At 46.3% G+C, this 18,164-nt stretch overlaps 1 protein-coding gene across 4 annotated transcripts in view; it reads right to left on the reverse strand.

Moving 5' to 3' along the window:
* The window catches only part of NUP153 (nucleoporin 153), a 43,602-nt gene extending 35,627 nt beyond the window's left edge, over window positions 1–7,975 (reverse strand). For all 4 annotated transcript variants that reach the window (XM_075270871.1, XM_075270869.1, XM_075270870.1 and 1 more), the window contains exon 1: window positions 7,624–7,975. In XM_075270871.1, the coding sequence (XP_075126972.1) occupies window positions 7,624–7,752 (129 nt within the window). In that variant the 5' untranslated portion in view covers window positions 7,753–7,975. The remainder of the gene's footprint in view (window positions 1–7,623) is intronic.
* Window positions 7,976–18,164: the final 10,189 nt, after the last annotated feature.

Here is an 18,164-nt window from a genome sequence, read left to right on the forward strand (position 1 = left end):
CTCTCCACACACAGTATAATGTCCATTAGTGTCCCTTTTACACACGATATAATGTTCATAAGCGTCCCCTTCACACACGATATAATGTCTATTAGCGTCCCTCCCACACACAGTATAATGTCCATTAGCATCCCTTTTACACATGGTATAATGTTCATAAGCGTCCCCTCCCTCACACGGTATAATGTTCATTAGCGACCCCTTCACACAGTATAGCATCCCAACAACTTTTCCAAAAGTTCTGGCATTCGGACAAGCCCAAAATTTTTGAGGTTTGTTATTCACAAGCTATTATACTCAAGGTTGCTCACCTCTCCTGTACTCCCTGTTCTCTGTGGTGCTTCTGCCTGACATCAGAGACCACTGATTGGGTCTCAGGGGTCACGTCGGTAGCATCATGACGCCAATGTAACACCAATTGCACCCCCCCACACACACACACACCCCGAGTTTCTATCAGCGGTCTTTGACTTTTTTTATTACTTATTGTTTGATCACCTCTCTGGGATCCCCAGAGTATAATAGTTTCATTTCAGACATGTTTAGCCCAAACAAAATAAATGGGCAAATTTATTTAAGTGCCGCCCCGTCACGGACTGGTGCTGCTGTGCCAGGGAAAATGCCGTGCGTGCCTTTCATGGCACATGTACCATGGGTTTCAACTCGTTTTAGGACATAAAACTACTAACAAGCAGGTGGTCTGGCAGAAATGGAAAAGGGACAAAAACTCTTTTTGAGAAGCATCATAGCGACCCATTATGCTAGGAGTCACTTCCTGCCTGCGGTTCCACTGTCCTAGTCTATAAACCGTACAGGACAGCGGTGCCACAGCAAGGCAAGGACCACTGGCATCACAGATCACTATGATGCCGGGAGTCCATGTCTTCAGACTAGAACCACTCTGGAAAATTCTGGCAATATGGTCTGGAGGCCTTATAATGAAGTTATGTGCTTCCCTCCAGAGCACTGACCACCTCTTTGCTACTGTGAACAGTGTTACCTGCATGAACAAGAGACCCATAGATTTGCTTTGTAAGTCTGCTCTACCTGTCCATTCAGGAAACACATGAATGCAGAGAAGAGGTCATAGCTCTGGTGGGAAGCATATAACTTCACAATAAAGCTGTTAGCAAGTTATTCAATAACATTACATTATACACTGGCTCATTTTAAAATGAAGGCCAAAAAAAAAGGTCTTTAGTGTTACTTTAAACTTAATGGAACACAATTTAACAGGTCTCTGGATATTTGCATTTCACATGAATCTCCTGTGGGCTGAAGGCCAAAACTCTTCATATTGTACGGCCTGAAGCTGCAAGAAAGTTTTGAATAGAAAAGGGCTTTCCTGAACTTAATACAGATTTCCTTGAGCCTTCAACACCAAAAATAGCTAGAAAAATTTCAGGAATCATTAACAAGCACTATAATCCCAATTTTACATAACCGAATGATAAGACTTTGGTATACTGAATCACCTAATGCTTTGTGGCAGATCGACATTCCTATAGCATTAGACTATGTTAGCGGAAGCCTGTAAAGCCTGTTCTTTATTGCAAATTTCCATTGAGATCCCAGATCTTCTGACAGCCATACAGAAACGATCATGGAAAATATCTAGCACTACAGCAGCCAGCAAATAGAACTAGAAACTAGAGATGAGCGAACACTAAAATGTTCGAGGTTCGAAATTCGATTCGAACAGCCGCTCACTGTTCGAGAGTTCGAATGGGTTTCGAACCCCATTATAGTCTATGGGGAACATAAACTCGTTAAGGGGGAAACCCAAATTCGTGTCTGGAGGGTCACCAAGTCCACTATGACACCCCAGGAAATGATACCAACACCCTGGAATGACACTGGGACAGCAGGGGAAGCATGTCTGGGGGCATAAAAGTCACTTTATTTCATGGAAATCCCTGTCAGTTTGCGATTTTCGCAAGCTAACTTTTCCCCATAGAAATGCATTGGCCAGTGCTGATTGGCCAGAGTACGGAACTCGACCAATCAGCGCTGGCTCTGCTGGAGGAGGCGGAGTCTAAGATCGCTTCACACCAGTCTCCATTCAGGTCCGACCTTAGACTCCGCCTCCTCCGGCAGAGCCAGCACTGATTGGCCGAAGGCTGGCCAATGCATTCCTATGCGAATGCAGAGACTTAGCAGTGCTGAGCCAGTTCTGCTCAACTACACATCTGATGCACACTCGGCACTGCTACATCAGATGTAGCAATCTGATGTAGCAGAGCCGAGGGTGCACTAGAACCCCTGTGCAAACTCAGTTCACGCTAATAGAATGCATTGGCCAGCGCTGATTGGCCAATGCATTCTATTAGCCCGATGAAGTAGAGCTGAATGTGTGTGCTAAGCACACTCTGCTTCATCAAGCTAATAGAATGCATTGGCCAGCGCTGATTGAAGCAGAGCTGAATCTGTGTGCTTAGCTCAACTACTCCACCAGTGTAGGTGAGCTAAACACACACATTCAGCACTGCTTCATCACGCCAATAGAATGCATTGGCCAGCACTGATTGGCCGAATTCCGTACTCTGGCCAATCAGTGCTGGCCAATGCATCCCTATGGGAAAAAGTTTATCTCACAAAAATCACAATTACACACCCGATAGAGCCCCAAAAAGTTATTTTTAATAACATTCCCCCCTAAATAAAGGTTATCCCTAGCTATCCCTGCCTGTACAGCTATCCCTGTCTCATAGTCACAAAGTTCACATTCTCATATGACCCGGATTTGAAATCCACTATTCGTCTAAAATGGAGGTCACCTGATTTCGGCAGCCAATGACTTTTTCCAATTTTTTTCAATGCCCCCGGTGTCGTAGTTCCTGTCCCACCTCCCCTGCGCTGTTATTAGTGCAAAAAAGGCGCCAGGGAAGGTGGGAGGGGAATCGAATTTTGGCGCACTTTACCACGCGGTGTTCGATTCGAAAATGGCGAACACCCTGATATCCGATAGAACACTGTTCGCTCATCTCTACTAGAAACTATTCCATTATAGAAGGTCAAACTACTCCTCATACAACATTGACAGGTTCTAGTCAAAACTAAGCAGCCCAGAGGTCCAAAGCCAGAAAGGGAGTCACTCAGGTCTAAAATGCCTGCCACACAAATATTAGTGACATATAGGGAACTTTGATAGAAACAGAAGCACAAGCCATGCAATGCTCGCAAAAAATTTTTATGGATATGCAAATCAGCCTGCAAGTTGACCTAGGTATACCTGATTTGTCAGATTTGCCTACAGTCATGATGCAAAGGCTGAAAAAGTCATTCACAGCTGAAGAAGGCATTGCTTGGCAAGTGGTTCAAGTGGATAAAGAGAGCACTCCTCGCACTCTGTAGGAAATTCAGGACACCCCCCCCTATGCACTTGCATGCTCCCGGTCTGTTGTCTACCGGTTGAAGTCCCCCGCTGAGGCCAGTGAGCTGAATCCCTTACATAAATAGATATACAAGTTGAAAGTGCTGTCCTGGGTAGTTTTGACAAGAGGTAACTTCATTTACTGTTGATATACACAAAAAACTAGGGCAAAAAAGGGGCAGAACTATATGAATATTTCTACTGTGCCTGAATCAGGCGAACTGCCATAAACCTCTCAAAAATTGTAAAAAAAAATGTTGTACTTTATTAAATTTAACACATTAAAAATACACAATAATAAATGTACAGGGGATAGTACAAACCATATAATACATGGAGGTTAAGTTGTAATACTGCATCAAAGGCTGTAGGTATAACTCATGTTACATATATATATATATATATATATATATATATATATATATATATATATATATATATCAGATGTCAAGGTATATCTGTGCATTGTGTATTACAACTTAACCTCCATGTATTATATGTTTGTACTATCCCCTGTACATTTATTATTGTGTATTTTTAATGTGTTAAATTTAATAAAGTACAAGATTTTTTTTCATTTACTGTTGTTCACTTATCAGCTTTGCTGTATAGATTAGGACAGAATAAACGTTTTTTTTTAAAAGAAACCTGTCAACATGAACATCAGTTATAAACAAAATACATAGTACAATAGGGCAAGGCACACAGATTCCAATGGTACCTTTTATATTGTGATCTGATGCTCCAATGTTGATAAATTTCGCTTATAAATATGCAGAACTCGCACTTTCCAACAACCCAGCTCAATTGATCATACAATCACAATAAAATGGTACCATTGGAATCTGTGCAAATAGCCCTTTGTACTAAGTGTTTAGTTTATAACTGAGGCGCTGACAGACTCCCTTCAGTGTACTTCCGGTTATAAAACAACTTTTCATAAAAGAATAGCACAGTTGGAAATAAACATTGGAATATATATTAGCATATGAGAGGAGAAGCTGATGGCAAACACAAATTAATGCTGCCACTACTCAGTCAGGAAGCTTTTTAGACACTGCTGAATCTTCAATATAAAGTGTTAGGAGTCCACAGAATGAGGCAATCAATTAACTAGACGGCAGCCTCCTCCTTCTCCCCTCTCCATAGAGATCTGCTCCCCTGTCACACTAAAGCTGGGTTCACAAAGGGTTTTTGGGCCAGATTTTGACGCGGAGTCCACGGTGCGAACACTCCCTCCCAACTAGGCCTATTCATTTGGGCCTAATCCGGAGTGGAACGCCACGACTGGATGCCAGTGCACTGCACCAGCATCCAGTCGTGGCTAGCCGTTTTTTTGGACCGGATTCTGAGGCGGCCTCCACCTCAAAGTCTGGTCGGAAAAGCCCCCGTGTGAACTCAGCTTAAGTGTATTCTAAAAGTTCCTGACGGCTAATCTATAATACTAACCCTAAAGAAATTAATAAAAGGGACATTTTATGACATGTTCTAATAGTACGGTGGGCCTCTTCATATAAACTGCCCTTAAAAGGGGTTCTCTGCCCCTAATGCATGCTTCATATTGATGACCTAGCCAGCTTAGAGGTGGGCAATTAATCAAAAAGTAATCAAAATTGAAGGCCAGCTCGATTAATCGATGTGAACTTGATCATATTTATTATTTTAATTATTTTGCATCCATGCCATCCTGTCTCACACTGCCATTGGTTAGAGGATATGTCACTAACTGTGCGCTATCCAATCAGGATTGCTGATATGTCAATAACAAAGATTCAGTGTCATACATAAGGGTGTGTGGCATGTAAAATGGGAAGTGTCCTAAAATAGATTTCAATTAAAGAAAAATTATCTAAAACATTCAAAGGGGTTATCAAATAAAGAGATAACAGAAGGACCTTTCTCCTGCTAAACATTCAGCCCGACAGCAGCCAGGCTGAATGTGACTAATGCTGGATGATGCTCCCATTCACTTCAATGGGAGCACCAGAGATAGAGTGCAGTACTTAGGCTGTCTCCAGTGCTCGCATGTCCATTCATTTCTATGGGGAGCGCTCGCATGCCGGCTCCCATAGAAATGAATGGGAAGTGTCCGGCAGCCCTGCTGTAACGCCGGCGTGTACGGCTGTGATACACGCTGGCGTTCCGTAGTGTGAATGCACCCTAATAGTGAATTTAGGGTTTGTTTTTTTAACACTCGGCATTCCTTATATTGTTTTAGCCAGAACGATCACAGGGATACCAAATTGTATTGTTTGATGTGTGGATTCCAATATAAAAATGCAAAAAATTTTAGTTGCCATATTATGACATCTATAACTTGTATTTCAGAGTACAGAACTATGCGAGCTGTCTTCTGCGGCACAAGTTGGAGTCTTTACTTATACCATTTTAGGGAGTATCTAACGTTTTGATCATATGTTTTTTTTGGTGGGGGGGTAGGCAAAACAGCAATTTGGCAATTCGGATCTTTGCTATCACTACACTGTTTGCCGCATTGTATTATTGTTTACAATTTTTTTTTAAGATTTTGGCCATTTTTCGGACACAGGGAAGGCTAATTTGTTTGTGATCTAGGGAAAGCGTGCACAATCTGAATTTTGGGAGAATCACTTCATAAACTATTGGGGTTTGATAGTTTGATACAAGCAAGATCCCCGACTGGAACAACATAGAGCCAGCACTAGCGTGAACATAGTGCCAACCGGTGATATCTTGGGATCTAATGTGAACACAGACATGGTCTTCGCATTATTTTAAGTGACAGCTACTTTTGCAAATTCACTAAATTTCATCTGCTTGGGGTAAACTAATGTACTTTGCTCAAACCCAGAGCAGAAGACAATCAAAACTGTCACAGGGTTAATTTTTGGCTCCTTTTTTTGTGAAATTTTGAATTTTTTTTTTTATTCTTTCACTTCTATTGACAGATATACCCTGCTGCAGATGATGTAGGGGCTTGTGTGCGTAATGAAGAGAAAAATGAGGGGAGAGTTGGTTTAAACAGTTACTTCTCAGGAGCTACAAAGCGTAGACATGTGATTCTTGTGTCGTATGAAATTATGTTAAGGTCGAAAATATTTTTTTTTTTTTTTTTTCAAACAGTTACATGTCTGACACTCTAAAATGTAGAGACCCCTTTCTAGTAGAAGAGGAGATTCTCAGCCTTCATGTCATTAGCAGTACCTATATTTTCAGAGTATGATCAGTTGAAAACACACATGTATTTATATGTAGCATCAGCTGCTACTAATCCAGACTGCAATGTCAACTGATATCTATGGTATTTTTTTTTCTTCATTACAGACACAAGCCCCTATACAGTGACGAGCAGGACACATCTCTAAGAGTAGCAAAGGAAAGAAAGCACAGGATTTCACTGAAAAAAAAAAATAGTTAGAAGATCATTCAATTCTTCCAAGACAGGGCACATTATATACCAGCTGCAGGTGCGCTGAATTCAGGTGTCAGAGATATTGTTACCCTTATGGCCACTGATATTGAGGAGCTGGGAAGTGAGGAACAACCCCCACCTGTATTCTGCTATAGACTAGTATTGTGAAATGGTGCGTTCCTCGCCACCAGCGAGGCCAAAACTAACAGCAGCAATATCTCTAGAAATTGACATACTGGCAATGCAGAAAGTGTGCTGAATTCAGCTGTAAGAGCATCTACCTGGTCCCAATGAGGAATAACCCCCACCTGTATTCTGCTACAGTCTCGTACTGTGAAATGGTTCATTCCTTACCACCAAGTGATGATGCTGAGCTGGGAGGCCACAACTAACAGCAGCAATATCTCTAGAACATGAGAGACTGCCACAGCAGAAAGTGCGCTGAATTCACATGCTTTTAGTGGACATCTTATTTAATAAAAGAAACTGAAAAATTTATTAATGTCACAGAGATTGCCAGAAAGCCAAACGTTGGAAAGATTAGCTACGCTTTATGGCACTATAGCATAAGAATTAAACGCATATGAGTGCCAGGAACACAGTGCCCACCCCCTGACCCTGAGATTACCTGGCAGTGAGCGGCCAAGACGCGCACTGTGTGACGGATTATTAATCATCTATAGTAATACATGTTAGGACATCCAGGGGATGTTATACAAGGCAGCCCGACATAATTAGGTGGACCCACAGGATGATGAGACTACCCAGAATACAGGACAGCAGGACGCACATCCCTAGAGCACATGGACCCTCACATGGATCATACACATGGACGCGGAGCTGACAGACAAGTACTGACCTGCTGCTGCTGGCCCTGCTGCCGGCTCTTGCTGTAAGGAGCCCTCCCGGAACTGAGGTGATATCTCCGGGTTCGGATCTTTCCTCCAGTGCCAGTACCCGCTCCTCCTCCACCTCCCGCTGCCGCCATCCGGCTGGCTCCTCCTCGGGTCACTCTGGCCCGAGGACCCTGTGCGTCTACTTCACTCGTAGTAACAACAGTTATAGACGGCCTAACGTACGGCTCTAGTCTAGGCCCGGTGGTACGGGCCGGAGATGACTCGACTGGTCAAGCGAACACTTATCTCAGTTCCCGGTACGTGTGTGGCGAGTGTACAGGCCTCCGCTCCTCACACTGCCCGCCTGTGTCTCACTGCGCTTGCCCGCGTACTCGACGATTCGAAGACGTAATGATGCAATACAATGAGAACGCGAGGAGCTTGTCGGGAAATGTAGTTCGAGAATAACGAAATGGACGAATACTGATAGTAGGAAAGTGGGGGACGTAATGACGTAACACCAACGAATAGCGTCAAATCCAACGCCTCTTCTGATTGGTAGATATTAGAGGCGGGAACGGGTGCTGGGCGGTGTGTGCTGGTGTTACGCAACCTAAAGCTCCACAGCTCTCCGTCCGTTTCCTCTTTTGCTACACGGCCGTGTAAACGTATACAAGTAGATTGATGTCTATATATTTATTTTTAGGAGTTCTTGGTTTTTAGAGTTTTTGGGTGTTTTAATTGGTACATACATTTTTGTGTTTCATTTTTGGTAAGCGTATTATGAGGGGACTGCAAAATAAAAGGAAAATCCAATGTCTCTCATTTCATTGCACCATCGGTATAGAGCTGGCCAACGGGAGACCGATTATAGGGAAATGAATAGTTGTTGGCTCCACCTCGAGGCTATACCCTGCCAAAGCACTGTGCATGAATCAGGTTACACCTAGTGCCGGTAGGAGGCAGACACAACGTGTGGCTTAGTTTGGCATCGGAAAAAAAGCTTCCTAATTAGGAAGCTTTTTTTTTTGTACCTTGCCAAGCTTTTTTTTTGTAAAAACCGCTTCAAAAAAAGCCAGGCTGTTTTCCCCTTCTGTAAAGTGAATGGGATGAAAAAACCGCGTCGCGTTTTTTTTTCCCGTGCGTTTTTCTTTTTTTTTGCAAAAAAAAAAAAAGCATCGCTTATTTTTGCAAAAAAACGCTCGTTTTTCGCCTCCCATTCACTACTATTGCTTTCTTCAGGCAGAAAACGCCTGAAGAAAGGTCATGTCGCTTCTTTTTCTCTGCTTGCAGAAAATCTGCTAGCAGAAAAAAAAAAAGCTAGCAGTCTACACGTGAAAAAAGCCTCGCTGATTTTGGCACTGATTTTTCCGCATTGCTTTTTTTGGACGTGGTTTTTTGCATTGGAAGCTGTTTTTGACGCTTTTTCGGTCGCGCTTTTTTTTTAAGCTTTTTTTTCCCCACTAACCCATTTTTTTTGACTAGCCAGCCCACTGGACATGGCCACAACCAACCCCTTTTTGCCTCTAGGCGCCATTTTAGCACACAACTGGAACTGAGCAGAGCTCACTCCTTACTTCAGAGCAAACTGCTATATTTTATATCAAAGAATTTTTTTAAAAAAGGCATGGAATCATCACAGCCAGACCCCAGGCAGCGCAGGCTACCACTGTCCCCACCACAAATCCATCTTCTGTTTGTGGTCGCGGTGGGCATGGCCAGGCGACCTTCCTTATGACCTTCCTCATCGTGGCGGACCTTCCTTTTTTATTTTTTTCCCCCCTTTCTTTTAATTTTTTTTTAAGTTTTTTTTTTTTTACATTTAGATTTACAAAAAAAATAAAAATTTTAATGTTTAAAATTTTAAATTTTTTTATTTCAAAAAATGTTTCAAAAGTTTTCTACAAAATGTTCAAATAATAAAATTTGTAAAATTTAATGTCAGTGTCTTTTTTTAATAAGGTATTGGTATGCACTCCTCTGGGATGTCACTTCAAAAATGTGATAAAAAAAGGCCGCGGTTTCGGTCGCTGTTTTTACCAAAACCACAATAAAAATAAGTGACCAAAATCCATGAGCGTTTTTTTCAGCGCCCCATAGACTCCAATTCATTTCTTCAGGCAGAAAACGCCTGAAGAAAGGTCAAGTCGCTTCTTTTTCTGCTAAAAAAAAGCGAGCGGTTCACATAGGGCTACATTTTATGGAGGCTGATTTTGAAGCGAAATCCGCTGTCAAAATCAGCCTCCATGTCCCCATGTGAACTAGCCCTAACATTGTATGGAGGAGGATTATGACGTGGATTCCGCTGTCAAAATCCTCCTCCATGTCCCCGTGTGAACTAGCCCTAACTCAGGTCTTTCTACCTTAAGTTATTTTTATTTTTCTTTCAAGTGCAGGGGGGGTTTCAGCGTGTACACCGCACTAGTCATATCCCCTGCGGGCGCAACACTCTCCTAGGTCCCACTTCTCACTCAACGCATCAGTGGCTGGATTGCTGGTGACCCCACTCCCGCATGCAAGGTCTACCGAGGAGGTGACCATGCGGCGCTTGAAGATGCCAGACAGGTGAGTATGAGAAGATTGGTTAGTTACCTCAACCCCTCTGCACCCCAGGCTCCCCTGAGCCCCTCAGTGCCTCTCTCATGTTCCTTTGTTTCTGGAGCCCCCAGAGCTGGGCTATAATTTTTAGCTAATCTGGGCGCTTTTGGGCCTTCCAGGTCATTCCTACTGAGTGGCCGTGGAGGGACTGGGGTCAGCCGGTGCCCCAACTCCCTGCTCCATGTGTTTCCATCAACTGCTCCTACTCAATTTGGAAAATGTGTCACCTCCCAGAACTTGTCTGCAATGTCTTTCCATTGTTCTTTTGTGGGATAAATTCATCACGCAGTAAATCCCACAGGACCTGCCAAGTATCCCGGACAATGTAGGAGATTGTTGACTTGCTAAGATGGACCTGGAAGTGTATGGAGGAGAAGCTCTCGCCTATTGCTAGATACCTTGAAATAGGGTCACTATTACCGTAAGCGCTGTTCTGATGTTATGCTTCTCCGTCAAGTGGGTTTCTGGTTAACAACTATTGAAGAAGTTCATTAAAGGTGGGAAATAGTCGTATGCAGAGAAACATAGAACTTTTTGATGTTGGCGCACTTCTCCATAGAGACTGGGATAGACTTTCCTTGTCATATGAGCCGATATAATAGGATGAAGCATCACCTTCACCATTGTCCCTGCCTGGCAATTCTTCTACTCTTCATCCTCAGCCTGATCATCTCTAGGTCAAAAAGATGAAGGAATCATTTTCAAAAATGCAGTAGCACAAGTAGAACTGGAACACAGAAACAATATTCTCTCCAAAGTTGGCTCCAGACTGAATTGTCAGCTCTTCTTCCAGCTTTTATATTCCCTCTGTCACCATTCGGTGTTATGGCGACCAAATAAACACAAAAAACAGACACAGACTGATAGTTCTGTCCGTTTTTCATATATTTTTAACAGATCCCTTAAAAAAACACAGACACCTAGGCATCAGTCACTGTCCATAGGTCGGCGTCTTTTGATGTTTTTTTTTTTTTAACAGAAACTTTCCTAACGGAATCCAGACAGTAGTATGAACGCCCGCTTACAAAAGGTAACTTGTTTTCATTTATTCATTGAACCATATAAGGTCTTATGTTTTTTTGCAGGGTAAATTCTACTTCATAATGGTAATATTTTATATTGTGTGCAATGTACTCAAAAGTTTAAAAAAACAAATCAAAATGGAGTGAAACTGGAAAAAAAAAAAAAATTGCATTATTGTCTTTGTTCTGGTTAAAAATAACGTTACCTGAGCTACAAAATCATGCACAGCCTGTATATCTCCATTTCATTTTGATATTGCTGGGGTGGTGGAAACTCTGGCACACACAAAACTCAATAGAAATATTTCTATGGCAGGCCTGGCAACCTATGAGCAATCCTGTCATGCTAGAACCATTCAGAGCATGATTCAGAACAGAAGTGTTATTGCTGCAGATATCAGAAAGGGTTTAATATAAGGAAAAAAAATTCTTTGAAAATACAATCCAAATTCAAAAAAAAGTTGGAAACTGTTTGAAACTACCGTATATACTCGAGTATAAGCCGACCCAAATATAAGCTGAGGCCCCTAATTTTACCACAAAAAAACTGGGAAATCTTATTGACTCGAGTATAAGGGGGGAAATGCAGCAGCTACTGGAAAATTTCAAAAATTAAAATGGTCAGAGTTTTTGGGTGCAGTAGTTGCTGGGGGAAGGGGAGGGTGTGCTTTGGTTGTCTGTCTGCCCCTTCCCTGAGCTTGAGGACTGTGTTTTCTTCCCCCACTTGGAATTCAGCCTGGCTGAATACAGGGCAGGGGCAGATCCAGAGCCGGGCAACCGCCCGGGGCCCCACGGCCCGGCCCTAACAAAATGGTCCCGGTCAGCCTCGGCATAGTCGGGCAAGTGCCGGGGCCACAGAGCCTCTGGGGGCCCCCCGGCACTTGCCTGTCACGATTCCAGCTCATCGGCGTCCGTCCGCCGATGAGCTGGAATACATACGGGATTAAAGCAGGAGCTGTGAGATCAGCTCCTGCTTTAAAGCTCCGGCCCGGCTTGCGTGTGTAGGCGCGATGACGTCATCACGCTTACACACGCAAGCCGGGCCGCAGCTAAGCAGGAGCTGAGATCACAGCTCCTGACCTGCATCGCGTATGTGACTGGAGAGAGGAGCGTCGGGGGAACGATGGAAGGTGAGTGATGGAAGGTGAGTGTAAGTGTTTGTTTGTATTAAATATTAAGGTGGAACATAATGAAGGGGGCCCATGAAACTGGGGGGCAAATGGAGGGGGGGAACGGCATGACACTGGGGAAGATGAAGGGGGTGGGGAGAGAACGGCATGAAACTTGGGACAAAGATGGAGGGGGCCCAAAGAAACTGGGGGGCAAATGAAGGGGAGGGGGGGGAACAGCATGACACTGGGGCAGATGGAGGGGGAGAGAACAGCATGACACTGGGGCAGATGGAGGGGGGGAGAAGAGCATGATACTGGGGCAGATGAAGGGGGGGAGAACGGCATGACACTGGGGCAGATGGAGGGGGGGAGAACGGCATGACACTGGGGCAGATGGAGGGGGGAGAACGGCATGACACTGGGGCAGATGGAGGGGGGGAGAACGGCATGACACTGGGGCAGATGGAGGGGGGGAGAACAGCATGACACTGGGGCAGATGAAGGAGGGAGAACGGCATGACACTGGGGCAGATGGAGGGGGAGAACAGCATGACACTGGGGCAGATGAAGGGGGGGAGAACGGCATGACACTGAGGCAGATGAAGGGGGGAGAATAGCATGACACTGGGGTGGTTGGAGGGGGAGAGAACAGCATGACACTGGGGCAGATGGAGGGGGGGAGAAGAGCATGATACTGGGGCAGATGAAGGGGGGGACAGCATGACACTGGGGCAGATGGAGGGGGGGAGAACGGCATGACACTGGGGCAGATGAAGGGGCAAGAACGGTATGACACTGGGGCAAATGAAGGGGGAGAGAACGGCATGACACTGAGGCAGATGAAGGGGGGGGATGGCATGACACTGGAGTAGATGAAGGGGGGGAGAATGGCATGACACTGGGGCAGAGACGGGGGGGACATGAAACTGTGGGCAGATAAAGGGGGAGAATGGCATGAAACTGAGGACAGAGATAGAGGGGGGGGGACATGAAACTAGGGGTAGATGAAGGGTGTATATGAAAATGGGGAGAGATGTAGGGGGGACATATAATTTACGGGTGACTGTAGGAGGATTATACTGTGTGGAATCACATGAAGAATTAATGAGAATGGGCGGACTCAACATAAAAGTGGGCGGGGCCTAATTTGCTGCGGCGCGCTGCGCTTAGGGCCCCGCCAAAGTCAATTGCCCAGGGCCCCGCAAACCCTGGATCCGCCACTGATACAGGGTATCTGCAGTGCTCCTATTAACCCCTTCCCGACAGAACAGGAGCACTGCAGATCCCCTATATTCAGTAGACCGGGCACTGTCAGGCACAGGGATACCTAATGTATATGTGTTTCATAGTTATTTTCTACTTTTATATGTATTCTGGGGAAAGGAGTGATTTAGAACTTTTATTTATTTATTTAAAGCTTTTTTTTCACTATTTTATGGAAGATTCTGTACATGACTATTGTGGCTGGTAATAGACAACCCCCCCCCACCCCCACCCCAAAATTTTTTTTTTTTTTTTTTTTTGCTTGACTCGAGTATAAGCCAAGGGGGGCTTTTTTTAGCACAAAAACTGTGCTGAAAAACTAGGCTTATACTCAAGTATATACGGTATGTAAAATGTAAAGAAAACAAGAATGCAATGATCTGGAAATCCTATTAATATTATAAAGGTGAAAGTTTGTGAGTTTGGATGTTTGTGGGTTTGTGTGTTTGGATGTTTGTTCCTCAATCACAGCCAAACGGCTGAATGGATTTTGGGGAAATTTCACACATACACACACATATTTGCCAGGAAAAGGTAGTAGGCTACTTTAGATTTGGGTCACTCACCCCAAATCGCCACCGTGACCCTCCAAACAATCCTCCAGGCTCGGCTGTAGAAGCTGGCATTCTGCCAGCACTGGTCTATGCAAGCACCTCCTATTGGTGCATGGCAGGCTGTGGGCGGGCTCTGGAGCCAGGGCTGCGGCACCATAGGTTGGGGCTGAAGGTGGGCATGCCAATTCAGCAGGGAAACACTAAGGAAGATGGCGGCAGCCCACATGGTCCCGGCGCCGCAGCTGTCCCAGCCCACCTACACAGCTCTCGGATGGAGGAGGCTGCTGCACCCGACATACTACAGGTAAGTGCAGCGGGTACAGGAGGTTGGGGTGTCCCGGGGGGGCAACCACATTCCCCAGCTTCATTGGCCCCAGTGTAGTTCAACTCACCTTGCCACGCTCCCCCGACGCGTTTTCCGCTCGCTCGCTGCACAAAGGTGTCCGGCGGCTGGCTGCGCATGGCAGGTACCCTGCAATACAGGCGCCGGTATTCGGCAATGCACTCTATGATACTGGTGCCTGGATTGCAGTCTACCTGCCTAGGCTGCAATACAAGCGCACGCCTGACAGGCCAGGGAGGCAGAGCGAGGCTCCGGCTGTCATAGCAACCTGACGCCCTCGCTCTGCCTCCTATACGCCGCACGCAGCCAGCCGCCCAACACTGATGAACAGCAAGCAAGCGGAGAGAGCAGCGGTGGAGCGTGGCAAGGTAGGTCCAACTACACTCGGGACGATGTGTAGGCTGAGGCTGGGAGCAGAGATGGGGGGGCTGAGGCTGGGAGCAGATATAGGGGGGGGCCTGAGGCTGGAAGCAGAGATGGGGGGCTGAGGCTGGAAGCAGAGATGGGGAGGGGGGCCTGAGGCTGGGAGAAGAGATGGGGGGACGGCCTGAGGCTGCGAGCAGAGATGGGGAGACGGCCTGAGGCTGCGAGCAGAGATGGGGGGGCCTGAGGCTGGAAGCAGAGATGGGGGGCTGAGGCTGGAAGCAGAGATGGGGGGGTTGCTGAGGCTGGGAGCAGAGATGGGGGGGCCTGAGGCTGGGAGCAGAGATGGGGGGGGGCTGAGGCTGGGAGCAGAGATTGGGGGGGCCTGAGGCTGGGAGCAGAGATGGGGGGACAAGCAACTGGTGGCAGATGAAGAGGGGACAAGCACCTGGAGGCACAGATGGGGGGACAACAAACTGGGGGCAGAGATAGGGGGGGGACAACAAACTGGAGGCAGAGATGGGGGGGCAAACTAGGGGCAGAAATGAGGAGGAACAAGAAACTGGGGTCAGAAGAAACGGGGCAGAGATGGGGGACAAGCAACTAGAGGCAGACATGGGGCAAACAAACTGGGGGCAGAGATAGGGGGACAAGAAACTGGGGGCAGATAAAGGGAGGGACATGAAACTGTGGGTAGAGATGGGGGGACAAGAAACTGGGGGCAGACATGGGAGAACAAGAAATATAAGCGGTTCGGCGCCACTGCCAACCCCCGGACGAAGTCGCGGGTAACTGCTAGTAACATATAATCCTATTTTATTCACACATCAGAAGTTGAATGTTATTATTTCAATTGAAAGTTATTTAGAAATTGATGGCAGCAACACATCTCTGGGACTGGGCCATGTCTACTATTGTGTAGCATCCTCTCTTCTTTTTACAACAATCTGTAAATGTCTGGGATGTGAGGTCCCTCTCCTCCTGAGTCCACAGGACATGCCATTTGTGGTTCCCATAAGGAATTTAAAATTTTGATTCATTTGACCACAGAACAGTTTTCCATTTTGCCTTAGTCCATTTTAAATAAGCTTTAGCCCAGAGAAATGGCAGCATTTCTGGATTGTGTTTATATAAGACTTCTTCTTAGCAAGATACAGCTTAACATGCATTTGTGGTTTGCACTGCAAAATGTGTTCACAGATTCTGGGAGTATTCCTGAGCACATGCATGGGAGGAATATGTAAATCTGTCTCCCAAGATGTAATTTGAATGATGGATTCCTGCCTATTTTTAATGCAGTGCTGTCTGAGGGGCCTGTCTTTGGTGCACATGGATTTCTACAGCTTCTTTGAATCTTTTGATGAAATTATGTACTGTAGATGATGCATACCTCCCAACCGTCCCGATTTCCGCTGAACATTCACAATTCCGGTGACGTGTCCCGCAGTCCCGGTTGGAGGGAGGTATGTCCCGATTTCAACTCAGATCTGTGTCCAGGGGGGGGCAGATCTGAGTTGAACACATACGCGGCTGAAGCAAGGAGCTGTCACAGTTCAGCTCCTTGCTTCGCCGCTGCACGCCGCCTACTGGCTTGTAGACGCGATGTGATGACGTCACATCGCATCTACAACTGTGTGCCAGTGAGAGAGAGAGGGGCACAGAGTGCAGCGGGGGAACAAGGAGAAGGTAAGTGTAATATGGAGGTGGAACGTGAAACTGGGGGCAGATGAAGGAGAGGATGGCATGACACTGGGGGCAGAGATGTGGAGACATGAATCTGGGGGCAGAGATGGAGAAGACATGAATCTGGGGGCAGAGATGGAGAAGACATGAATCTGGGGGCAGAGATGGAGAGGACATGAATCTGGGGGCAGAGATGTGGAGACATGAATCTGGGGGCAGAGATGTGGGGACATGAATCTGGGGGCAGAGATGTGGGGACATGAATCTGGGGCAGAGATGGGGGGACATGAATCTGGGGCAGAGATGGGGGGACATGAATCTGGGGGCAGAGATGGAGAAGACATGAATCTGAGGGCAGAGATGGGGGGACATGAATCTGGGGGCAGAGAGGTGGGGACATGAATCTGGGGCAGAGATGGGGGGACATGAATCTGGGGGCAGAGATGGAGAAGACATGAATCTGGGGGCAGAGATGGAGAAGACATGAATCTGGGGGCAGAGATGGAGAAGACATGAATCTGGGGGCAGAGATGGAGAGGACATGAATCTGGGGGCAGAGATGGAGAGGACATGAATCTGGGGGCAGAGATGTGGAGACATGAATCTGGGGGCAGAGATGTGGGGACATGAATCTGGGGGCAGAGATGTGGGGACATGAATCTGGGGCAGAGATGGGGGGACATGAATCTGGGGCAGAGATGGGAGGACATGAATCTGGGGCAGAGATGGGGGGACATGAATCTGGGGGCAGAGATGGAGAAGACATGAATCTGAGGGCAGAGATGGGGGGACATGAATCTGGGGGCAGAGAGGTGGGGACATGAATCTGGGGCAGAGATAGAGGGGACACGAATCTGGGGGCAGAGATGGAGGGGGGACATGAAACTGGGGGCAGATGAAGGGTGTATATGAAACTGGGGGCAGAGATGGGGGGGACATGAATCTGGGGGCAGAGATGGAGGGGACATGAATCTGAGGGCAGAGATGGGGGGACATGAATCTGGGGGCAGAGAGGTGGGGACATGAATCTGGGGCAGAGATGGAGGGGACACGAATCTGGGGGCAGAGATGGAGGGGGGACATGAAACTGGGGGAGAGATAGAGGGGGAACATATAATTTACGGGTGACTGTAGGAGGATTATACTGTGTGCGGGCACATGAAAATTTAATGAGAATGGGTGGAGTCAACACAAAAGTGCTACGCGCGCCGCACATTTTATCCCTCTTTCGGTTCTTCAAAAGTTGGGAGGTATGGATGATGGGTACGTAATTTTTAGATACAGTTTGGTGATTCTCTGACCATCTTTGCTTCTGAGAGACTCTGCCTGTGACTGTGTTAAAAAGAAACCCTTTGGCCAGGGCCCCACGTGGAGTAAACACCACATCTTAGCAAAAACCACAGCGTTTTACAGTCAATGTAAAGTGGTTGCGATTCTAGCGAATCCTATCCACACATTGCAGAAAAATACGTGCAGCGGAAGTGCTAGGATTTACAAAACCGTTGCAGTTTTGAAAATACCAAATAACCACCTCAGGGAAGGCCCACAGCTTGAAGTACCTTTCTCCCAATGGAGAGCTCTTTCTGAGAGTCCAAATCAAGCCTATATTGTTCTATGAAGGTGTGC

The sequence above is a fragment of the Leptodactylus fuscus genome, chromosome 4 (assembly GCF_031893055.1).
Source record: "Leptodactylus fuscus isolate aLepFus1 chromosome 4, aLepFus1.hap2, whole genome shotgun sequence".
Classification (NCBI taxonomy): domain Eukaryota; kingdom Metazoa; phylum Chordata; class Amphibia; order Anura; family Leptodactylidae; genus Leptodactylus; species Leptodactylus fuscus.